At 48.4% G+C, this 26,141-nt stretch overlaps 1 protein-coding gene across 1 annotated transcript; it reads right to left on the bottom strand.

Moving 5' to 3' along the window:
* Positions 1 to 2,212: 2,212 nt before the first annotated feature.
* LOC139379029 (zinc finger and BTB domain-containing protein 38-like) lies at positions 2,213 to 15,677 on the bottom strand. Its single transcript, XM_071121750.1, has 2 exons — positions 15,472 to 15,677; positions 2,213 to 9,409 (listed from the first exon to the last, which is right to left on the bottom strand). The coding sequence occupies exon 2, from the start codon at positions 9,391 to 9,393 to the stop codon at positions 3,664 to 3,666; it is 5,730 nt and encodes a 1,909-aa protein (XP_070977851.1). The 5' UTR covers positions 9,394 to 9,409; positions 15,472 to 15,677; the 3' UTR covers positions 2,213 to 3,663.
* Positions 15,678 to 26,141: the final 10,464 nt, after the last annotated feature.

Raw genomic sequence — 26,141 nt, 5'->3', positions numbered from 1 at the left:
ACAGAGAGATACACACACATACACACAGAGAGATACACACACATACACACAGAGAGATACACACACATACACACAGAGAGATACACACACATACACACAGAGAGATACGCACATACACACAGAGAGATACACACATACACACATACACACACACACACACACACACACAGAGAGATACACACACACACACAGAGAGATACACACATACACACACACACACACACACATACACACACACACAGAGAGATACGCACACACACACACATACACACACACACAGAGAGATACACACATACACACACACACACACAGAGAGATACACACATACACACAGAGAGATACACACATACACACAGAGAGATACACACACACACAGAGAGATACACACACACACAGAGAGATACACACACACACACAGAGAGATACGCACACACACACACACACAGAGAGATACACACACACACACACACAGAGAGATACACACACACACACACAGAGAGATACACACACACACAGAGAGATACACACACACACACAGAGAGATACGCACACACACACACACACAGAGAGATACACACACACACACACACAGAGAGATACACACACACACACACAGAGAGATACACACACACACAGAGAGATACACACACACACACAGAGAGATACGCACACACACACACACACAGAGAGATACACACACACACACACACAGAGAGATACACACACACACACAGAGAGATACACACACACACACAGAGAGATACACACACACACACAGAGAGATACACACACACACACAGAGAGATACACACACACACAGAGAGATACACACACACACACAGAGAGATACACACACACACAGAGAGATACACACACACACACAGAGAGATACGCACACACACACACACACACACACACACACACACACACACACACACACACACGAGACGCACAAAAGGCTTGTAACCACACCCAAGTGGAGGCCGCAAGCCCCTGCGGTTGGTCACGCTGTGTTTTCGTCCTCCTGCCCGAGACGAACAGCGCAGCGGTGGCATCATACACACATACCCATTACACACTTCAAAGAGGTGGTGTAAAGTGTGTGTTTGTTTGGGGAGGAAGGGGGATAATTGGACAGCTCCCATACTGATTCTGAGAAATAAACGTGGCAGCTGCTCTTTTTGAGGGGGTTATACTCTGGAACAAATACAACCGAGACAAAACCGAGATTGAGAGCTGAGATAATGGGGAAAAGGACAGGATGTGGAAGGGAAAAGAAACAAAGTTATGGGGAAGAGAAAGTGAGTGATTTTGGATACCTAGGAGGATATAAACTGTTAGGAAGCGAGTGTTGCTCATGCTTTAGTGGATACAGAACCCAAGTTTCTTGACGTTCCTAGGACTGTACAGTATATATGCATACCAGACTTCATAACGACTCTTTACACATGTTATTTTTCAAGTCAGAAAAACTGAAATCCATCTACCTTTAATGCATTTTGTACTTCAATAACCTCTTGACTAAAATTACATTCATATTTATAAGTGTACTCAAACCCCCTTTTGCTGAATCCACTTTTGTCTCGCTAGCTAAAGGGGGTAGAAAAAGTTAAACAAATCCAAAAATGTAGTGTAACACATAAATCACACAGAGAAAGACTCAGAACAGGAAAAAGTCCCACAGGATTCTGGGAAACTCAGAGCGGCACAGTGGATGCTGCTAAGCCCGGCCCTTCAACACCAGCTCTGTGGGAGACGATTACGTCACCTCTCGCTTCTCTACCCCAGAGCGCAGAAGGAGGGAGGGAGGAGAGGAGCTATTGGAACACAAAAAGCTGTCTGAGACAAGCAGACCTCAGTGTGGCGTGATCTTACTGCGTCTTCCGACTCCATTCGCCTTGTCCTTTTCTATCTCCTTTCAGTGGAGGGGGAGGGGTCTTTTTGATTCGACATCAAGATGTAGGAAGCTCCGTTGAGGGTACTGGCCTAGGTGCGGCCTGGCCTCTGTGTTTCTCTTTTAATCTCTCTCTTAGGATCACAGAAATTGCCCTGCCCTGATTCCATCTCTATGTATTTCCTTGTACACTCCCTCTCTTCAACACGGCCTAGCAAATGGAGTGGGTCTTTGGTGGACACCAGGGGGCATCAGGGGGAGGGAAAAGGCCACAAGAATAAAAAGGTTGACTGATTCTTGTTTTATTATTTTCAATCCTTGGAAAAAATGAGATGAGTACAAGGACAACTGGAAGTGTATGGTCTACACTAGCCTATGATTGTCACCCAGTGGCCAGCTACAGTACATGTGCATAACAGCTACAAGTGTCAAGTCTTCCCTCCCTTTTTCTAGGAATGTTTTCCAGTTGTTATGCACAAGGTAAAAACTAACATGAACCTCGAAGCAGACCTGGACTGAAAGTCATCTGGCCACTCTATGGTCTTAGGTTAGTGACCCGGACTGAAAGTCATCTGGCCACTCTATGGTCTTAGGTTAGTGACCCGGACTGAAAGTCATCTGGCAACTATGGTCTTAGGTTAGTGACCCGGACTGAAAGTCATCTGGCCACTATGGTCTTAGGTTAGTGACCCGGACTGAAAGTCATCTGGCCACTATGGTCTTAGGTTAGTGACCCGGACTGAAAGTCATCTGGCCACTATGGTCTTAGGTTAGTGACCCAGACTGAAAGTCATCTGGCCACTATGGTCTTAGGTTTGTGACTCGGACTGAAATTCATCTGGCCACTATGGTTACTGGAGGTAACATAAGCTCACAAGATCGGCAATTGACACAAATACAGATTCTACTCCAGGCAAAAGGTTCGCTAGAGTTGCTGCTTTGTGAACGGGAAATAGAGGAATTCCTTCTAATGCTTCTATGCACTGACCTATAATGCCTAGTCCATCTAGTGTTAGAATGTTGCTAACACCTCAGAACCCCATGGAACGATCAGCACTCAGATGGCAGCCATACAGCCACTCACACACATCCACACACACATCCACGCCAAACAAGCAGAATCCCACCTCGGCGTTCACAAACAGAATTCCTAAATACTGTGCATGTTACCTGTTCATATAAAGCTCTCACAGACACTTGGAGCACAAGTTTACTAAAGCAATCACACATATCACACACTCACACAGTGTAATTTAATGCTCCGACTCCCACCATGTCGAATTATGTCCATTTTGGCTGATCCCTTCTGTCCCTAAAACAAGGCCTCCCCTGTATTTATATGCGGTCAACAGAATGGGAAGCGGACCGAAACAAATGATTCGCAAAACACACCCTGTTAGCTGTTGTTATTCTTATATTATAGATATTGTCGTAACAAGTTTGAGAGGACAATTAATCAAGCTCTAGAACTATTACTACTGAAAGACGTGAGAACAGAAACCAGAGGTGAATGGGGCGAGCCAGAGGAAAGGAGAGGGGAATGATGGATCTGTCTTTTTTCTCTCCTCCTCTTACTTCACTCCCCCACTTCCCATCATCCCTCCTCCTGATTCAACGCTTTGGCTCTGATCGCTACTTTACAAAAGAGAGGCAGGGGACTGTGCAAGTGTACGCACTACAAAGGAGCCGATGGCACCCTTCCTTCTCCACTACAGGGACTGGTCGTCCGCTTTGAAATATTCCTCCGATGTCATTTCTATATACACCTTCTACAACTTTCCGTTGCTGTTGTCCCGCTGTTTCTTGCTGCTGCCGCCGCTGCTGTTGTAGAGGCTGGGGTTCCCCACTAGGTGGTGTGGCGCCATGCCAGCGTAGGGACCAGCTGCAGCAGCGTAGTTGAAGAGGGCAGGGAGGAAGGGCAACGGCTCCACCTTGTCCCCCCCGGGGGCCATCATGTTCAGAGCCATGGGCAGGGTGGCCAGGTTGTAGGGGTAGGCCAGCAGCTGCGGCCCGTAAAGCAGGTGGTAGGGGTCGGGGTAGAACGGCAGTTTGGCAAGATCCCCGGTAGGCACCATCTTCCCCAGCGGCCCGAAGGCGAGAGGCCCCGTCGGGTAGGACATGAGCAGGTTGTCCTCCTGCTTCTTGCCAGAGCGGTAGCCACCCTGGACGATGAGGGGCAGCGGGTAGTCCTGCATGGGGTATCCCCTGGCAGTGACCTCCCCTCTGTGAGGGTCTCTCGATGGCGTTGGGGAGTGGTCCAGGGGCTCTTCCTCGGACGGTGGGGGGTCCCGGGGGAGCAGCAGGGCATGGGCAGAAGGGCGGTCGCTGCCACTGACCGACCCAGGGGGCAACTGAAACCTCTGGAGACCCTGTGTGCCACGCAGGGACTGGGCAACCTGTTGGTTGGCCTGCATCAGCAGGTCCATAGCAGTGGGGAAGTGGCTGGGAAACTTGGAGGGCCGCCTCTGCAAGGGTGGGCTGTTAATAGCAGTTTGAATTGGTGTGTGTATCGGGGACGGTGCGGGACTAATCGGCTCCTCTTTGGGTACCAGGAGGGTCCCCTCCATGTCTCTGGGCTGCTCCTGTAGTGATGCTCCCCTTGACTGCTGAGCCCTCTCCATCTCCCTTTCTCTCTGCCTCTCCCTTCCCAGCTCTCTGTCCATCTCCCTCTCCCTATGCTTCCTCCTTCCTAGCTCTCTGTCCATCTCCCTCTCCCTCTGCTTCCTCCTTTCTAGCTCTCTGTCCATATCCCTTTCCCTCTGCCTCCCCCTTTCCAACTCTCTCTCCATATCCTGTTCCCTTTCCAGCTCTCTCTTCATCTCCCTCTCCCATTCTCTCTGCCTTTCCCTCTCCACCTCCCTCTCCCTGGCTAGAATCGAGGACATGGTCAGGTCTTGTGCTTGGTTGGGACTGGGGCTCCTGGACAAGGGTGGGACCCTGAGATCTTGGGCCACTGGTGAGTTCTTAAAACCAGCATGATGGAGGAGGCCCATCCCACATCCCTCCCTCTGTCCTTTTCCCACAATATCACCCTCCTGCTTCACACCACAGACCCCTTGGAGGGGCACTGTTGTCATGGCAACGGACAGAGGAGCAGCAGTATGGCTGATTCTCATCTGCAAGGTCGGGGCCATATTTGGAGAAGTGACAGGTGCAGGGCTGGTCCTCCTGTGGTTCTGCCCCTCCAGACTCTTCTTCCTGGGGGTCCGGTAGTCCAGACATTCAGCTCCGCTGCTCATGACCAGCACACCCTGGAGGGCCGAGGAGCAGCAGAGGGAGGGAGATGGTGTCGGCCGGTCAGCTGTGGGGATCTCTGGAGGGGGCTGAATAATCTGAGGACTGGGCTCACTGTCAGGAATGGGAGTTGTGAGTTCATTAAGTTCTTTGAGTTCAGGGCCGCTGCACAGTGTTGGAGTTTGGTGCTCTGCTTTCACCTCGCTAGGCTGGCTCGCGCACTGCAGCGGCTCTATGGCCTCGCAACTATGCTGTGTCTCTGGGATAGGGTAGCTGATAACGGGGACAGAGTGAACAATGGGAACATGGTCACTCGTGGTGTCTACGTCTTTGCTAACAGTGCTAACTGTTGTCTCTGCTGCTGCTGCTGTTTTTGACTCTGTCTGCGTCTCATCCTTTTCTCTCTCCGGGGAGCTGCTTAACTCGTGGCGCCTCACGTGGCGGTTTAGCGCTGAAGATGTCTTGCACACCTTATGGCACTGCGGACAGGTGTGCCTCGCCAATGACCTCCTGCTTAGGCAACTTGGACTTCCCTTCCCTAGTATAACCCTCTCTCTCGCCCTGTCTACCTCTGTTAACTCCGTCTCTGTCTCCATGCCCTCATCTCGTGACTGACACCCCGCTCGGGATGGCACAGACGAGGGGTTGGGGGCTTTGGGGTGCTGGGCTCTCTGGTGGTCCTCTAGTTGGTCCCTGGAAGGGAAGGGGGCCCTACAGAGGAGGCACACAAACTCCAGCAGGTGGCTAAGCTCATGTTTATCCCGCTTCCTGGAACTGGAGAACCAGCGGCCACACGTATCGCACTCCGACGCACTTCCATCGGACCAGGGCCGGCGTTTTGTGTCCATAGGGGGGACTGAGGTAGACAATGGGGGCTGGGGAGAGACCAGGGGAGGATCAGCGAGCTTAAGGTGGGCTTCCCCGATTTCTTCCTCCCCCTCTTTGTCCTTCTCTTTTGAAGGTATAGAGGAAGTACTGAACGATTCAGGTGCCTCTCCCTCCTCCTGCACCATGTGATCTTTCACCTCCCCCACTTCCTGCTCCACCTCATCCATCTTTCCATCCTCCTTCTCTTGGTCTTCCTTATTCACATGGTCCATGAGTCTCTCTGCCCTCCTCATTAGCCGGAGGGAGCGTTTGTAGTGGAGTTTGCGTTGCCAGTTCTTTGTTTTGTGGGCATGAGGGGCCTTCCTCTTGGGCTTGTATGAGTAGTAGGGCCTCCAGAGGTTGTCCTCATCATCCTCACTCTGCCCCTGCTTGCGCACCTCCTGGCGGAAGTAGTACTCTCTGACCTTGCCCGTGGCTTTTGGGCTTTTCTTCCGGCTGTCCCCCTCTCCATTTTCTCTCTCCCCATCTCCTCCTCTCTCCCCCTCAGCTTCGACACTAGAGCTGCGATGGGAGCGGTGTTTGTGGTGGTGGTGGTGGGAGTGGCGAGGTTCCTTGGAGTCATGTGGGGAGGAGTCCATCCTTTTGGCTCTGGAAGGAGGGGGGCTCCTGTCCCTCTTGAGGTCCGTCTCGGAGATGCTGCGTTTGACCATGGCCTCCTCGCCTATCCGCACCGTGATCTGGCACAGCGGCCCGGCCCCTTTGCCCTCTGACCCTGTGGACGGCTGTTTGGCTGAGGAGCTGTCACTCTTGCTGTGCCCCTTGCGGGACTTATGATGGGACCTACCTGTTTCTGATCTCCTCTCCCCCTCCTCTGTGGCATCTGAACTATCCACTAATTTAGCTCTCTTCCTATGGCTCTCCGTACTTTCCCTGTGAATTTTAACAGGCTTTGCACTGACCTTGGGGAGAGTCTGGCTGTTGCTAGCTTCAGGGGAGGGACTGCTCAGGGGGCCTTTCCCGGCCCCAGAGGTGACCTGGTTGCTATGGACAATGACGGATGGCGCCGCTGTGCCATGCACTATGACGGAGGGCTTGGAGTGGCCGTATGTGATGACAGAAGACAAACCCAACTCTGGGCTACCGCTGACCTTGGGAGTTTTGTCTTTGTTACGAACGGATGCCTTGGAGCTGCTGCCACAGCTATCTACCTGCTCTGACTCTGTCTCTCTGTCAGCTACTCTCCCTAAGGCCATACCTGTTAGGGAGGGGGGCAGTGTGGGGATCTCTCCCTGCTCTAGGCCCACTGAGAGGGGGAAGCCAGCAGGGAACTCATCAGGGTCAGGCTTCACACCCTTGGGTAGAGAGCAACTGATGAGGCTGTGAAGGTCCAGGGAGCCGGGCAGGCTGCAGTCCAGGGGCTGAGGCAAGGGGACGGCAGGGGGGTCAGACGGGGGCAGCAGCAGGCTGTTGGCCAGGGAGTCACTGTAGGTCTTGTAGGGTCTCTTCTGGGAACGCATAGGAAGCAGGCGGTAGAACTTGAGGGCGTTGACCTTCTGCTTGTAACCGCCGTTGACTGTCTTTTCGCTGGAGATGAGGCCCGGGCTGATGCCGTGGAAAGCCTTCTGGTGGGTCTTCAGGTTGTAGTACGTTGCGAAGGCCTCCCAGCAGAAGATGCACTGGTAGCGTCGCTCGCCCGTGTGCCACACCTCGTGCTTGGTGCGGTACTCGGCCAAGGCGAACACCTTGTCACAGAAGTGGCAGGGATACTTGCGGCGCCACGAGTGCACGTTGGAGTGACGCTTGAGGCTGGACAGGGTCATGTAGGAGCGCTCGCACACCGAGCAGAAGTAGATGACATGGCCGTCCACCACCTTGACGAAGTGGTCCTCGTCCCCCACCAGCTCTGACACGTCGCCTTCATGCCGAACCAGGAGACCTCGCCCTTTTTTCCCTTTCCCAGGCTTCATATCCTCTTCACTTGCCCCCACAATCTGTCCTCCCTCCACCCTAACCTCCCCTTCCTCCAGGGGCTCCTCTTTGGCCAGGATGGGGAGAAGGGGGATGCTAGATGGGAGGGCCGGGTTCAGAGCGTGCGTGCAGGAGGCCTCGTGGGACTGCAGTCTCTTGTTGTGGATGAAGGCTTTGCCACAGTGCTGGCAGCTGAGGGCCCGGCCGCCACGGTGCAGCCGCATGTGGGCCGTGAGAGACAAGGCGGAGCTGAAGAGGCGGTGGCACACCCCACATATCAGCTCCGGCTCGGGGCCATCTGGGGGGGTGGAGGAGGAGTGAGGAGGAAGAGTGAAAGACTCAGAGGGGTGAGGAAGAGGAGGAGAAAGGTGGAGGTTGGGTGGACGTAGGTTTGTTCCAACTTGGGGGCTGCCCACCCTCCCTCCTTTTTTCCCTGTTTTCTCCTTTCTGTCTGTGCCCCGCCCCCCCTGGCCCCGATAGGCCACGGTGCTCAGGTTGAACAGGATCTGTGCAGTCTTTGAGGGTGAGGCCGTGCCATTGTTCAGTCTGTGACCCTCCCCTGGGTAACCACCTAAAGGCCCATTTGAAGACCTGGGGGGGAACCTGTGGAACTGGGAGTCCAGACCGGCTTTGAAAAGAGGTGGGGGGGATTTGATGTCCTTTTTGACCAGTGCGGTAAGATCCATAGGAGAGGAAGAGGAGGAAGGGGAAGAGGAGGCGGAGGAAGAGGACGGGGAGCTGTCCCGCTGGGGGGGGTTAAAGGGCCGCCGTTTGTCTGTGGTGGTGGCATCCAGTTTCCATGCTGACACCTCGTTGGACGCCTTGGAGGCCGAGGAGGAGTGTCGGCGGCGGGGGTAGGATGTGGCTGAGGAGGGGCGGTGGTTGTGAACGGTGAGGGCGGCGGGCAGGGCGGCACTGAGGGGGAAGCTGAGGGTGATCTTAGCGTTCTCGGGGCCGTCTGCCTCATCATTCATCAGCCCCTCCATCATGGCCTCCCCTCCTCGGCACTGCCGGCTTTTACCCTTCATCTGCCCTGGTTCCGCCTCCTCTTCTTCCTCAACCAGATTGGTCAAGATGGGCACCCTAAGGCTGAGGCCCGCCTCCGACAGATGCCTGGTCCCCTTGGAGCCCTTGCGGGCAACACGGGAGGAGTAGATGAAGTCAAGCAGGTTGGACAGCACACAGGACTGGAGGTTAGGCAGGTCCAGCTCAGCCCCCTGGATGAGCCTGGAAGAGGGGGTAGACGGCGGGTGGTGGCTGCCTAATACAGGAGTCGTAGGCGGTGGGGAAGACGTCGACAGCAGCAGCTGGCGGAAGTACTGGCAGCAGGCGGCCAACTTGGCGTCGCTGGTGGCGATGAGGTTGACGTCACAGAAGAGGGTGGGCCCGGCGGGCAGGCGCTGCTCGTTCAGGCGTAGCAAGAAGAGGCCTGCGTGGAGGGGGTCCAACACCTCCAGCCAGGACACCATGACCAGCCCCCAAAACCTGCGAAACGACAAGAAGAGATGAGTGTTACAGCTAGAATGGATCCCTGCATGCGAGTTTTGTAAGTCGCTGTGGATAAGCACTACATTTGAATGTATTGTACAAGAAAGAAAATACCCATTCCTATCCAAAAAAGATTCCTTCATGATGCTAAGGAAACGATGCTAAGGAAACGGTGCTAAGGAAATTATGCTAAGGAAATTATGCTAAGGAAACGGTGCTAAGGAAATTATGCTAAGGAAATGCTTAAAGTTGCTTAAGAGCGCAACAAACGTCAGCTGATATTAAAATCCAAAAAGGAATGGCGAGAGCAGGGAAAGAGAGAAGAAGAAGGAATATGTGGTAATGCTGGTTTAGATTTCAGCACACAGAGACTGGAAATAAATTCCAGGGATCCATCTTGGCTGTGTCACAACATTCACGTCACTTAATTGGAAGGCGTTCAGATTTAATCAAGATTTAATCAAGATTCCCTTGGAATAGAGTGTCGACTTGCATCCCATAGCCCTGTGGACTTAAAACAAATAGGTCCCGTTTAACAGACACGGTGGGGGGAAAAGGAGGGTGATTCTCATCACAGCCTGCTGGCCCATTCCTGGTAGTGGTCAGAAACTGCCGGCCATGACTCTAACCATTATTTGTGAAGGCAGAGGGAGAGAGAGAGGGAGGGAAGGAAAGTGGAAGCCAGGGAGAGAGGCAGGGAGGCAGGGTAGGGGAGGATAGTGGAGGAGGGGTGTTTTTCCGCCTGCTGCATCCGGTTCTGTCGCAGTTAAGCTCGAGAGGATGAGCAAAGATCGACGGGGCGCTTCCCATTTCCATTCTAATTCTAGCAGCGATTGCGGCAGATCCACTCGCCTGCTATCTATTCATACACGCCAGCTCGCAGATTCGCTTGCAATAGGCAATTTTATTGTAATTACTTATTTAGCACAGGCCGTTCTGTGGGGTCTGCAGATTGGGGAGATGGATGTTGAGGCCTTAATGATGCGACAAAAATAAAAATCCACAGTCATGCTTTTCTGCTTGTGTTTTCAAGCAGCAAGGCAGAAAGGCCTCTGTAAAATTCCACAGGCAGCCCTGAACAGGCAGAAACTAGGTCAGCACTGTTATTGCAGAGGGAAGAGGGAGAGAGAGAGAGGGAGAGAAAGGAAGAGAGAGGGCCAGGCTGGAAACAGGAACACACATACACACAGCACAGGCCGACGGAAAGGCAGATAGCGCACAGACAGACAGACACAAACACATCCCCATTGGCAGAAATGCACGCAGTCATATATACAGGCACCGGCAAGCACCCACAGCCACAAAAACAAACTACTGATGCCATGGGTGTAAAACTATACGTAAAACAATGGCGAGAAGCAGGGGCGCAATCCGCAACAGACAGAGAGTCTGTAGAGGTGGAATGAACTGAATTACAGAACAGAATAAGAGGATATAAAGGGGGAAAGGGACATGCCACCCATACACTGAAATGATACACAACGAAATACACAGTAAAGTCGCACAACTACGCTGCTAATCCCACTTGCTCAGTATTTACCTGGATATACAGGCAAACACAGTGACTATTTTGGCAACCTACCTCTATAGCCCTATTCGCGCAGGACTAGTATTACCAACGACGGAATTAGTTTTCCCAGACTGCCCCTGTATTTCTTTTTTTTTTCATTCAAAATGGACCGTTATGACAGAAGCCTGGAGGCTCTTCTTGTCGTAAAGATATTTCAAATGTCTAGGGATGGCCTAATGTTGACCTAATGACCTTCAGGTCAAAGACAGTCAGAATAACAATCCATATCAATGACAACCATGAACTAACCTACGCAGACATTTAAACGACCTGACGGATTTGGCAATTTATCAACTCATTGGCACAATATCGTCCACTTCATCTTAAAAAAAAAAGAGAAGTACGGCACCAGGAAAGTTGATATGTGACAAACCAGTTCCTTCATCTGTAGGCTACGGGCATAGCACTTTGTTATACGCATCAATTTGGTCCCGTGTTCTTCCCCAACCTGGGTGCAGCACCTGCTTAACGGGGATGACGATTCACACGGGACTATCAGAGGACCTGGGAGTTCAGCCAAAACACGGGGATGACGATTCACACGGGACTATCAGAGGACCTGGGAGTTCAGCCAAAACACGGGGATGACGATTCACACGGGACTATCAGAGGACCTGGGAGTTCAGCCAAAACACGGGGATGACGATTCACACGGGACTATCAGAGGACCTGGGAGTTCAGCCAAAACACGGGGATGACGATTCACACGGGACTATCAGAGGACCTGGGAGTTCAGCCAAAACACGGGGATGACGATTCACACGGGACTATCAGAGGACCTGGGAGTTCAGCCAAAACACGGGGATGACGATTCACACGGGACTATCAGAGGACCTGGGAGTTCAGCCAAAACACGGGGATGACGATTCACACGGGACTATCAGAGGACCTGGGAGTTCAGCCAAAACACGGGGATGACGATTCACACGGGACTATCAGAGGACCTGGGAGTTCAGCCAAAACACGGGGATGACGATTCACACGGGACTATCAGAGGACCTGGGAGTTCAGCCAAAACACGGGGATGACGATTCACACGGGACTATCAGAGGACCTGGGAGTTCAGCCAAAACACGGGGATGACGATTCACACGGGACTATCAGAGGACCTGGGAGTTCAGCCAAAACACGGGGATGACGATTCACACGGGACTATCAGAGGACCTGGGAGTTCAGCCAAAACACGGGGATGACGATTCACACGGGACTATCAGAGGACCTGGGAGTTCAGCCAAAACACGGGGATGACGATTCACACGGGACTATCAGAGGACCTGGGAGTTCAGCCAAAACACGGGGATGACGATTCACACGGGACTATCAGAGGACCTGGGAGTTCAGCCAAAAAACAGTTTTTGAGTTTTTCAGGACTGGAATAATAACTACATGCCAAGTAAACATGACTGACATGGCAGATTCAGACGGGACTAAAATGACAAATGTGGTGGGTTGTGCTCATGCCCAGTAAACCATATCCTGTCCGTACACGGCTTAACTTCCTTCATACTGGACATAGAGACATAAAAGTTCATCTGACTCTGGGGAAGTAGATAAAAGGCCTCATTGCCAAAATCCTGAAGTCTCTCTTTAAAGTAGATGTGTCTTCTTGAGAAATATGTGGATATGTTTACTGTGCAGTCTGCTCTGACAACACACTGTCACTTGGTATTAGTCCCGTGTGGCTCAGTTGGTAGCGCATTGAGCTTGCAAAACCAGAGCTGTGGGTTCGATTCCCATGAGGGACCAGTACGAAAAATGTCTGCACTCACTACAGCAAGTTGCTCCGGATAAGAGTGTCTGCTAAATGACAAACAAATGTCATTTAGACGCCAGCTACTCGTAGGCGGAGACGGCGTGAGACGGCGTGAGGGCAAAAAAATGTCACGATTTCATCTAGTGTTTACGCCGCAAATGGGAAAATGCGTCTGCCGCCCTCTCTCTCTTCATCTCGCTGTGACGCACACAACTGCCTCTCCACAAACAGGCCCTGAACGACGGTCTGGCCAAGCGTGACGGGGAGCTTTACACACACACACAACACAGTCACGCACCACACACAGTCACGCGCATGCATACACCCCCTCCCCCCTCACACGCAAGCAAGCATCTGACCCTCAGTGTGCCAAGGACCCAGCCTCGCCCCCCACAAAATACAGTGCCCTTCTGAAGCACAGTGTTCCGCACAAACAAACATGTCCGCTGAAGGATTGTACATCTATTTTCACCCACGGTGCTGAAAAGAGAAAAAAAACACACAAAAAAACAGAACAGCAAGTGCAAGTACGGTTTGTGTGGCACAAATGACTGACTAAGCTATGTAGATGAACACAAGGCAGAATCACAACGTCAGCAAGAGGAAAAACATCATCGCTACACTCGGGTCACAGTGACCATGCCACTATTAAAAGTACCTAGAGTCCTAATCAGTTAGTATGCAATGGCTCTGATCCCATCTCCTTTATATGTACAGCCCAGCCATAGACTAGCTACTGCAAGAGACTGGTGGGTGGGTTTCAGCCAGCACACAGGGGGAAATGTGGGGGGCCGGATTGGAGTGTGTGGGGGGGGGTTTACTCGTTCCGCACTGTGAGCGAGTGGAGTGGGATTGTGGAAATAGGAAGGTGTCGGTTGGGTTCTCCCCAGTGTGGAACGGCCAGCAAGGGGGGGCACCAGTTGGGTCGTGAAAAGGGGGCTGTCGTTGGAGACAGAGAGAGGGAGAGACACTGAACTCTCCATAACCCCCCGGCCCAGAAAACATGGAGGAGCCAGCCAGATGGGCAGAGGGAGGAGGAGGAGGAGAAGAGCAGGGGAGGAAGGGATGATGGTATGGGTCGGGGAGTGGTGGGTGGAGAGAGGAGGGTTGGAAGGGTAGATAGTGTAACTTCAAACATATCTCTTCCTGGTCCAGATTTCATGGTTTCCTTGTCTTTCAGATCCTGCTCAGCGTGTCAACATGCCCCCCCCCCCCCCCCAGTGTAATCTGTGGTATCGCTACAATTTGGCATGCCACTCCACGCACCAGCGAGCCTGCTCCATGTTAAAACGCCACACTCCATGGTCCGTTAGCTCTCAACCCGGCACATAATTATCATCATTCTGACCCCTGTAATAAAGAATGGAAACAACACCCACTGACCTTTTTGGGGTAATTTTCCCCAAAACCATTTTAAATTTTGCACACAGTCCCTCTGAAGACACAGTGCAGGTCAGTTAGGTTTGTGCAGCGTAAAACAATACAACTTTATTGTCCACAGTTACAGCGAACAACGGAAATGTGTCTTCTGCTCTCTTCATTTCTCAACCGTACGACTAGAGCGCATCACCCAGCAAAGGGACAAATCCTGACTTTATAGATGCATACATAACTCAAACCTCTGGTCAAATCATACTTCTGCGGAAGTCATTTATATCAACGAGAGATTTATGCGTAACATTGCACGCTGAAATCTCCATTTCCGAACTGGACAACTGGAATGGCTTAAGTGGAAATTGTACGCAGAACCAACATTGCCAGGGTATTCAAGTCTTCCATTGGATGCCATTGACATAATCTAGCCAGTATACAAACAACAAGTCAAACAGAAAACTGTTGGCTGGAAATTCATCAACTGCCACTGGCGCTAAGCAACGAGGCTCCCTATAACTCCTGACCTCTGACCCCTAAAGCCCTGTGGCATTGTAGGTCATATTTCCCATACAGTGAAGGCAGAGGCTTGGTGGCCATGGTGACCAGGAATGTGGAAATATTTGGCAGAGGGACTGTTGTTTTGGAAAAAGAAAGCAGGGTTGGTTAGGGAAACAACAATGGGTCTGTGACGTTAAAATGCCCTCCAAGGCTTAGCAAGAACCTCCTTCCGCTTCCAAAATAACAACCTGGCACTAGAAGGATATTTTGATGACACACCAAAGAACAGACAGGAGAGGCGAGAATAATTTAACCTTGGCGCTAGATTCGCTATCAGGGACGTGTATGTGCAAGTTTTTCACCAACTCCTTGTGTCAATTTGGGAGTTAAGTCGGCTGACCAGTCACAGTGAGAAAAGGTTTCTCACACAGAACCCATGTCATGCTCACGTCTACCGCCTTGATCTGATACACATTAGCTAGACCCCCCAATCTGGAGTGTTTCATGCAGATGCGAAAGACGCAGAGATTTTTTAAGTTTCATCACAATCTCTGAACGAGTCATCGCTCCTGAAAAAGAACTGCGTGGTACGCCAGCGAGACCGAGGAGGAGGGAGACAAGGCCTCTTATTGGCCCCACACACACAGTACACACACACAGTACACACACACAGTACACACACACAGTACACACACACACACACACACCAACCCTTACACACACTTAAAACAAATATTACATTTCTCCTGACATACAAAACAACCAGGCAATGGCGTGACTGAGAGAAACAAGCAGACGAAAAAGAGAGAGAAACATATCAGCCTCCCTTTCACTGCTAGGCAAGCACACAACAAGACAACGTACCTCGGAAAACCTCCTGCTGCATCTCTGCTGCGATGTGTTCTCCCTCCTCTCTCTCTTGCTCGCTCTATCCGCTCTCTCCCTCGGTCTGTGTGAGCGTGCGTCTGCGTGAGTGTGTGTGTGTGAGAGAGTGCAGGCAAGGAGAGACGGCGCACACACAGGCAGCAGTGTGTAAAGACAGAGGGCAGGAGCGACTCTCACACTCTGTCTCTCTCGGTCGCTCTCTCGCTCGCTCTCTCTCGCTCGCTCCCCCTCGCTCTCTCTCTCCCCCTCGCTCTCTCTCTCCCCCTCACTCTCTCTCTCTCACTTGCTCCACTCTCTTTCACTTGCTCCACTCTCTCTCACTTGCTCCACTCTCTCTCACTTGCTCCACTCTCTCACCTGATCCACTCTCTCTCACTTGCTCCACTCTCTTTCTCTCACTTCAGTTGTGCACATGATTGTCAGTATTTTTGCCTTTTTTTCCAGCAAGTGAATTCCCCCCCACACCCCGAATCCAATCCTCTTTTTATTTGGAAGTGTTGTTCTCCAACCACACACACAGACACACTACTTTATATACACAAAGCCCGGCAAGATAGGGAGGGCGAGAGAGAGAGAGAGAGGGAGAGAGAGAAAGGCAGAGGACGCCATTTAAGCAGTTTGTTACGAGCACTGCCAGTCCCCAAAATGGCTGAAAACAAACAGGAGCAATGCCAACAACAAAAAAATCCTGGGCACTAGGAGAGAGAGAGAGAAAGAAAGAAAGGGGGAGGGGGGAGAAAGAGAGAGACTACAGACAATAGTTGGATGGCCGATGGAAGTGAAGTTGCCGGAAAGAGGGAAGCAGAGATCAAAGAGAGTTCGAGAGAGTGAGGGGGTGGGGGAGAGAGAGAGAGGGAGAGAGAGGGGGGGGGGGAGGGAGAGAGAACGGCAGGGACACACTGTCTTTGTTTTTATTGCCTCTGTTTAAAGGGTTGAAGTTTATGGGGAGCGAGCGATGGAGAAGAAGTCAGGTGTGTGTTTGGGGTTCACTGCATGATTGAGTGACTCTAAATCCAACTCCACCCTGCTCTGCTGTATGATCGATTGTTTGACTGACAGTCAAAAGACATCTGCGTGGCCTTGCTGTGTTACTTTATGTCAAAATGATAACATCTTCCCTTGCCGTTGTCAGAATGTCTTTGAAACAAATTGAAGAAAACAAAGCGGGGAGGAACTACCTCAACTTGTCCAACAACAAACTAATTTCCGTTGAAATAAGTTTTGCTACGGTGTGCATTAGTGAATACACCCTTGGTTTGGGAACCATTCAAAAACGGTGTGAATCTTATGTTGGGGGGGGGGGTGAGAAAGAGGGGTAGTGAGGGAGAGAGAGAGCTAGCTATATTGCATGCTCCAATTTTTGGGAAAGTATGATTATTTTATACTAATATAATTGCTCAGAGAATAAGATTTTCTTTAACAAGTCATTTTTGTTAAATTATTGGCAACCCTGCTTTCAGTACTCCAGGACCTTACCCTTGCAAGGATAATGACACAGCCTTTTTCTAAAATTAAAACCACAGTTTTTCAATGGGGTTCAAGTCTGGAGGCTGATGGTGGTAAATTAACCATTTCTTTGTGGATTATGGGTTATTGTCTTGCTGGAAGATTCACTTGTGGCCAAGTTTCAGCCTCCTGGCAGAGGCAACCAGGTTTTTGGCTAAAATATCCTGGTACTTGGTAAACTTCATGATGCCATTGACCTTAAAGAGATTCTCTGGTTCTTTTGTATACTTTTTAGCCAGTAGTTCTGAAGGTAAAGCTCACGAGCCAAAAATAGCCTCCGAAAATTGCGCATTAGGTCACATACAGTGATCTCCAAAAGTATTGTGACTGTGACCATTTTTGTTATTGTTTTGGCTCTGTACTCCAGCACTTGGAATTTAAAATGATACAATGACTACGAGGTTAAAGTGCAGACTGTCAGCTTTACTTTGAGGACATTTTAAATCGACATTGGGTGAACTGTTTGGAAATTACAGCAGTTTGTGTACATAGTCCCCCCATTTTAGGGGGGGGACAAATTCACTTGTGTATTAAAGTTGTCAAACGTTTAGTATTTGGTCCCATATTCCTAGTACACATTGATTACATCACGCTTGTGACGCTACAAACTTGTTGGATGCATTTGCTGTTTGTTTTGGTTTAGTTGTTCAGATGATTTTGTGCCCAAAAGAAATGAATGGTAAATTGTGTATTGTGTAATTTTAGAGTCACTTACTGTAAATAATGTTTCTAAAAACTTCGACATTGATGTGGATGCTACCATGATTACGGATAGTCCTGAATGAACCGTGAATAATGAGGAGTGAGAAAGTTAGACACTCAAATATCATGCCCCCAAGACACGCTAACCTCTCACCATTACAATAACGGGGAGGTTAATTTCTTTTTTGGGGGGGGGTATGATATTTGTGCGTCTGTAACTTTCTCAATCACCATTATTCATGCCTTTCTGAATTATTAACAGACTTCATGTCTGTGACAGAGACACGCCTATGTAGTGAATTGTGCCAAGGCCTATCAAATTTGTCACTGTCTGAAGAGTCACAGTGACAGTTCAAAGAGGCAAGCGTTATTTTAAAGGCTGTATACATTATATAGGTGTGTCGGGGGTTACTGGAGGGTTTATTAACTGCATCCGGGTCGCGTGTGCAATCCGGCAGTGTCCATGTTTATTTTTTTTATGGCAACTTTGTGTGCAGTACACGTTAGACTAAAGGTTTCCACGGACAACATGTTTGGATAATGTGCTGTTTTACGTTTTGCTAATCTGATACTGTGAATGTTGTGTATTTTGTGGAATTGCATTAGTGGTGACACTGGTTTACTCATCTAATATGTATATACTGTATTCTACACTATCTATTGCATCTTGTCTATGCCGCTCTGTCACTGCTCATCCATATATTTATATATTCTTATTCCATTCCTTTACTTAGATTTGTGTGTATTAGGTAGTTGTTGTGGAATTGTTAGATATTACTTGTTAGATAATGCTGCACTGTCGGAACTAGAAGCACAAGCATTTTGCTACGCTCACAATAACATCTGCTACCCATGTGTAAGTGACCAATACAATTTGATTTGGGGGGGGAAATGTAATTTCCCGGGTCTTGTCATTTTATTTTTTCAGGAAATGTGAAGTGTTCCCGGGACAGTCCCGAGATCCCAAATACCCTTGTGATTCCCTAATGCACATACACTATATGTACAAAGGTAAGTGGGAACGCCTTCAAATGAGTGGATTTGGATATTTCAGCCACACCCGTTGCTGACAGGTGCATAAAAATCAAGCACACGCCCATGCAATCTCCATAGACAAACATTGGAAGTAGAATGACCTTACTGAAAAGCTCAGTGACTTTCAATGTGGCATTGTCATAGGACGGCATGCCAACTTTCCAACAAGTCAGCTTCTCAAATTTCTGCCCTGCTTGAGCTGCCCCGGTTAATTTTAAGTGCTGTTACTGTAAAGTGGACACGTCAAGAAGCATCACTGACTTAACTGTGAAGTGGTAGGCCACAAAAGCTCACAGAATGGAATTCCCAAGTGCTGAAACGCATAGAGCGTAAAAATCTTCTGTTCTCGGGTTGCAACACTCACTTCCGAGCTCCAAACTACCTCTGGAAGCAACATTAGTACAAGAACTGTTTGTCAGGAGCTTAATGAAATGGGTTTCCATGGCCGAGCAGCAGCACACAAGCCTAAGATCACCAAGCAAAATGCCAAGTCGGCTGGAGCAGTGTAAAGCTTGCCGTCACTGGACTCTGGAGCAGTGGAAACACGTTCTCTGGAGTGATGAATCACGCTTCAACATCGAGCAGTCCGACGGATGAATCTGGGTTTGGCAGAAGCCAGGAGAACGCTTCCTGTCCGAATGCATAGTGAATGCATAGTGCCAACTGTAAAGTTAGGAGGAGGAATAATGGTCTGAGGCTGTTTTTCATGGTTCGTGCTAGGCCCCTTAGCTCCAGTGACGATTAATCTTAATGCTTCAGCATTACAAAGACATTCTAGACAACAGTTTGGGGAAGGCCATTTCCTGTTTCAGCATGACAATGCCCCTGTGCACAAAACGAGGTCAATACAGAAATGGTTTGTCGAGATCGGCTTGGAAGAACTTGACTGGCATGCACAGAGACCTGACCTCAACCCCATCGAACACCTTTGGGATGAATTGGAACGCCGACTGCGAGCCAGGTCTAATCGCCCAACATCAGGGCCCGACCTCACTAATGCTCTTGTGGCTGAATGGAAGCAAGTTCTCGCAGCATTGTTACAACATCTCGTGGAAAACCTTCCCAGAGGAGTGGAGGCTGTTATAGCAGCAAAGGGGGGGCCAACTATATTAATGCCCATGATTTTGGAATGAGATGTACGACTTGCAGGTGTCCACATACTTTTGGTAATGTAGTGTATGTGTACATCAATGCTCTCTCTCTTGCACTGCTGTGTGTCACTCAAATGGCAAGTAAAATAAAGGTTAAATCAATTACAAATTAAAAAGAGGCCGAAGCTCATTGGCTAGGACTCGAATAGATAGGGGGCTGGCCCATGTGGGGGAAATTTAGGAGAAATGGCGCAACACATCTTCCAGGAAAACAGTCGCTTTTAAACTAAGGATTTTGTTGCTAATTGAGGTAAAACAGTAATTCTGCTCATAGATTTTGCATGTATGAACGACACATTGATACATCCAGCCTAAAGCTGGAGGTTTAAAAAATACTTAGTAGTCGCCAAAGTTCAGGAGCATGTCTTCAACAAGGGTCCCAGGACTAGTGGAAGCAAAATAGCCCCAAAACATCAAAGGTGCACCACCATGTTTTACCGTTGGTATGAGGTATTTTTCTGCATATGCTTCTGTTTTTTTCCGACACCACTGGTGTGCGTGGCTAAAGAGCTCTACTTTCACGTCATCTGACCATAGCACAGTCTGAGAGGTATACTACGAAGCAAGCTACATCTATTCAGGGTTTTCTAAAGCTAGACAGCTTCAGTTTGCTTCACATTCCAGCTCAGGCTTCATCCGATGGTGGATATTGTTCGTCCGCCTGCCGCTAACTCTAGCAGGCTTGTAACTGCGCGTGGACAATTCAGTGCCACATTTTCATTTGTGCCCAAATCAAAATGAAAGAAAAGTTATCTTCCAAATTCAGGAGGCTATGGTGTGAAATTAACTTTAAGAAGTGCAGTCTTTATTTTATTACTTTGGTGTGCTTATCGATGCAGAAGCAACGTTTTCCCACTCTTAACGATAAAATAATTGTATTAAGTCATACAAACGTTTTACTCTGCATGTAGTTTAACCTGTCGTTACTAAATGTGTATTTTGATAGGTATAAAAATGTAAACACAAAACACTTTGATTAATAAACAATTTAATCAGTTGTCTTCCCCAAAAATGTTATCCAAGCTCTAATCAAAATCCACAAAGAAATTGTTTAATTGACCACAAAAATCAACATTTTGCAATGGTCATCTCAGTCTCCAGACTTGAAGAAAGCAGACGATGGATATCAGGGATCTGGAATGATTCTGTATGGAGGAATGGTCCATCCCTCCCAACGTGTTCTCCAATCTCACAACACATTTGAGGAAAAGGCTCAGTGACGTTCTCTTCACAAGGGGAGTGTGCAGGAGTATTGAAAACGGGTGCCAATAACTTGAGCCCTATGTTTGAGATTTTTTTTTATATTACTTAAACAAAATCTCTTTCTCTGAGCAATTGTATTAGTATAAAATAATTTAACTTCTCAATTGTATTGTATACAGGTCAGTATTTGTATTATGTATTATATATGGTATTTTTTGCTCATGTTTATCAAGGGTGCCAATAATTATGGACCTGACTGTATACCAGCACACTTGTCTCCATGGGAACGGTGCTGGGATTGGGTGATGCTGCTGTAACCTCTCCAGCTCTTCAAAGAACTTTGTTGCTTTTCTCTCCCCTCCAATACACTCTTTCACCAATGGAGAGAGAGAGTCGGTGGGTTACAGAGTATGAGTGTGCTTGTGACAGGGAAAGTGTGTGCGTTTTTCACATAAAGTGGTGAGTGTGTGTGATTTGGGGGTTGGGTAATTGCGGCTGTTGGCGGTAATTATAGTGAGGGGTGTGCACACATGCTCACGTTACTGGAGTGTGGCTGACCAGTCCCACGAGTGTTTTTTCCCTGTCTTGTTGCAGTGGCGGCCGGCCACAAACTCTGTATTCAGAGGGAGTCCCGTCGTCCCTATTCATGCCCGTTTGCCCAAACATGATCATGGCTTTTCATGCTGTGCTACAAAGCGACACACACATCTGAATACACAGAGATGGAAGCGCCGAGGCAGCCATCTTGCTGGAAAACCCGAGCCATTATGGAGTGATACTTTCGGTCGAAGAGTTTAGAATGAGCTTCATTGTAAAACCATTCACCATTCATATCGTTTTAAAAAGTCGTGCCCAAAGGCAGTCTTGAAGTAAGTGTGTTGAAAACAGTACAAGAAAAAATACCTATTGGCTGTTTTGCTGGGCAATCTAAATGGCGTGCGCGACTATATTTATTTATTTTAATAGTTTACAATCTATAAACACAACATAAATATATGTTCTCGAAATGTATCATGGTTATTGTCAGGTTTGACAGAACGACTGAAAAATAGGGACCTGAAAAGCATTCAATAATTTCAACAGTGCAATTGATTTCAACAGTGAGCGGACATCATACATCCAACAGCACTTGACTTTGTATTCAATAGAATCCGGTCTCTACAGTATCTTTCATGAGTCCTGCTTGAAACCGCCAGTACTGTGGCTGATACTGATACCGAGACGGCAACTACTGCATTTCGATGTATTTGACTAGCAGCTTTGAATTCATGGCGGAAACCTAGAGAAAAACTAGAACCAAAACTACCCCTAAAAGAGACAAATCTGCTGAAGTGGGAAGTCCAGAGAAGTTTACCTCGGGTTAAAAGGTCAGGGGTCATCTTAAATGGGAACAGGAAGTGAGTCGCCCCACGAAGGGGTCAGGTTGGCGAGCATTCACTCTGTCCAGAAGACACATTTTTTTTATTAGAAAATCAATTACACATGCATACTTACATGGGCAGCACTTGCACACCCACAAACATGCAGAATTGCATGCAAGCAAATTTGCAAAAGCACACACACATATTGGAACTCTTCAATGAACACACAAATACTCTTGCATACTCTTGCATAAATGCACATGATTTACAGCGCACATCATGTCTGCCAAATGATTACCTGCATCAATTTGGCAGATGCCCCAAACCAGCAACGTGATCGAACATGCAGCATGTCACAGCGGATTAGGGTGGCATGCCTTCTGTCTGCGCAACCACAGCTAGTGTTGAGTCACACAACGTGCGCCTGGTGAAGACGGGAAATTCGAACTGGGCGGCGGTGACTAGTGGATAGTGATTTAGTTTAATACAGAGGTGAATAGTGGACAGGGATTTAGTTTAATACAGAGGTGAATAGTGGACAGGGATTTAGTTTAATACATAGGTGAATAGTGGACAGGGATTTAGTTTAATACATAGGTGAATAGTGGACAGTGATTTAGTTTAATACATAGGTGAATAGTGGACAGTGATTTAGTTTAATACAGAGGTGAATAGTGGACAGGGATTTAGTTTAATACAGAGGTGAATAGTGGACAGGGATTTAGTTTAATACAGAGGTGAATAGTGGACAGTGATTTAGTTTAATACATAGGTGAATAGTGGACAGGGATTTAGTTTAATACATAGGTGAATAGTGGACAGGGATTTAGTTTAATACAGAGGTGAATAGTGGGCAGTGATTTAGTTTAATACATAGGTGAATAGTGGACAGTGATTTAGTTTAATACAGAGGTGAATAGTGGATAGGGATTTAGTTTAATACAGAGGTGACTAGTGGATAGGGATTTAGTTTAATACAGAGGTGACTAGTGGATAGGGATTTAGTTTAATACAGAGGTGACTAGTGGACAGTGATTTAGTTTAGTTTAATATGGAGGTGACTAGTTGATAGTGATTCATATTATTTTAATATGGGGGAACCTAGTGGATAGTTTATTCAGTTTAGTACGGAGGTGACTAGTGGACATTGATTTAGTTTAATATGGAGGTGACTAGTGGATATTGATTTGATTTAATATACAACCAAGAGCAAACCTAAAACACATGGTTGCTTCGAGGGGAAAGGAAAGGAGAGGAGGAGAAGGGAACAGGAAAGGAGAGGAGGACAAGCGGAAAGGAAATGAGAGGAAGAGAAGGGGAAAGGAACGGAGAGGAAGAGAATGGGAAAGGATGAGAAGGGGGAAGGAAAGGAGAGGAGTGAAAGGAAAGGAAAGGAGAGGAGGAGAAGGGGAAAGGAAAGGGAACACCTCTAAAAGAGGCTGGAAAAGATTGGTGGAAAATCATCTGGGAGGGGTGACTGATATGGTTTGTGGTGGTGGTGGTGTTGAGGAGGAGGAGGAGGGAGAAGGGGGGTGAATTTTCCACTGCCAGGGAAAGAACGGCTAAATCAAATTAATTAGCTTCTTCATCTCCAGGCAGCTACTCAGGCATGCTGTACTGGCAAAGAGAGGGAGAAGGAGAGTGTACACAAGAGAGAGAGTGTAGAGAACTTGGAGGAGTGAAGAGCCTGTTATATGTGCTCGATTCAGGAGAGCTGGGAGGGTGGGGGCAGTGGGGCCTGGGTATTGGTGAGGGAGAAGTGGGGCATAATTCTCATATAATCAGGAGAGGGTTGTTTTGCTGGTTTTCAGCGGCGAGTAGGAAGTAGCTGTGCGTTGACTGTGTGGCGGGCGGGCCTTTAGTGCTGCAATCCGGGTTTATGATACTTCCTGTTCCTAAAACGGCATACTTTTTCAGAGCGCTGTCAACACCCCAGCTCTTCCGCAATGCCTCTTTAAATAGCAGGCACACCTCAATTTGACACCGAGAAAAGAGAATGGATGTGAAGAACAGCAAAAGAAAGAGAAAGGGAGTGTGAGGGAGAGCGGGGAGTGACTAAATCAAATCATTCCCCAGTGATAAAAAAAAGGACAAACACTATGATAATACCGTTGACATCAGGAGAAAGAGAGCGAGAAAGAAAGAGGCAGATGGTCAGAGGCGGTGGCACCAAGCCAGAGAAAACATAAGAGGCAGAGCAAAAAAACAGAGAGAGAGAAAAGTGGTTGGGCAAGGGGAGAGTCCGTGCAGCCAGCATCTGGTAGTCTCTACAGCTCAGTATGAGAGAGGGAGGGGGAGGCAGAGAAGAGATGGAGAGAGAATATGGGAGAGAGTGACAGAGGGAGGAAGAACATAAGAGAGAGGGAGAAGAAGAGAGAATAAAGGACAGGGGAGGCGGTGCGGGTGTGAGCCGAGGCAGCAAAAAGGGGGAGAGGTAAATAGAATTAGGGAAAGGGCAGGGCGTGAAGGATAGACAGACCAAGAGAGGGAAGGGGAGATGGCCGGAGTCAGGGGCAGTCCTCTGGGGGAGGATAGGAGGACTCAACCGTGCTGCTTGTGCCAGACTTTGTCGCACCGCACGGAGCCCAGATTAACACTAAACCGATTGTGACGGGAGGTGGGATCAAGTGCAATTAATTTAGCACCTCAGATAGTTCCGGAAAAGAAAGAGGCTCTAAAAGCCTTCACACAATGGAACATCACGTGTGTGAATCTCCTCCAAAAGCGCTCTGTGCCTCCTGCAAGAAGACAAAGTGTTCCCTCAGACTTGGATCTTTAAATATCAAAGCATCTTAAATTACTAGCATGTTTGCCAGACGACGCAAGAATGACAATATAAAATGCCTACGTGAGACATTAAGGTTGGATCTGATGGGTGGATGATTAGGGATGTCTAACAGAGAGCCACTTGGTGACATCATCAACACAAACAGTAAAGGAGACAGGACATTCCCTGGGCTCCCTGTGAAGGTCTGGGATGCCTTTCAAGAGAACAGCTCGCTTGTTCCGTTTAGATTTGTTAAACAAGCAAGAGCGTGCCTCTTACTAAATGTCATGATCCATTTTATTACGAAACAGCGGGCCAGTGTATATAAACTGAAACGTAATTTGTTTTTATGGAGTTGGAAGCTAAACATTTATGCTTGACCAATTAGTCTGTTAGATACTAATATTATCAGAATGGGCTGAATCCAAACATAAATGTCTCTTTTGATCATGTGATTAGACACGGGGTGTAATTCAATAATTGCGGATACTGGATTTCCACAAGGCGCCTTCAGAAGTGATTTGCACAGCAACGTGTCCTGAATGGAAGGAATTCACAATTGATTAAGAAACCGCAGTCCCATGTTGTGACCCGGTCAGGTGGCCTACTGATGGCAAACCTGGCTGAGAAATCATCAGGCACATGTAACAGGGCTGACCATTTCTAAATCAAGTGCGAATAAACAATGAGTATGATAGAACCACATTTACCTATGGTATTACATAGTATGTCATCTCATGTGTTTAGTTAAGACGCTTTATGCGTACCTTTAAAGTGTGGCAGACAAAGACAAGTATACACACACATAGTAAACCAAGCCCAATAGTTAGTAGTAGGCCTGCACTGCAGGTGCATGTGTACCTGGGACATTGGTGGTAAAGGCAGGAATAAAAAGCTACATAATCTAACACTCCATACCCACTT

Source organism: Oncorhynchus clarkii, chromosome 21 (assembly GCF_045791955.1).
Source record: "Oncorhynchus clarkii lewisi isolate Uvic-CL-2024 chromosome 21, UVic_Ocla_1.0, whole genome shotgun sequence".
NCBI lineage: Eukaryota > Metazoa > Chordata > Actinopteri > Salmoniformes > Salmonidae > Oncorhynchus > Oncorhynchus clarkii.
The sequence above is the reverse complement of the archived record's forward strand: the minus strand, read 5'-3'. Positions and strand labels throughout refer to the sequence as shown.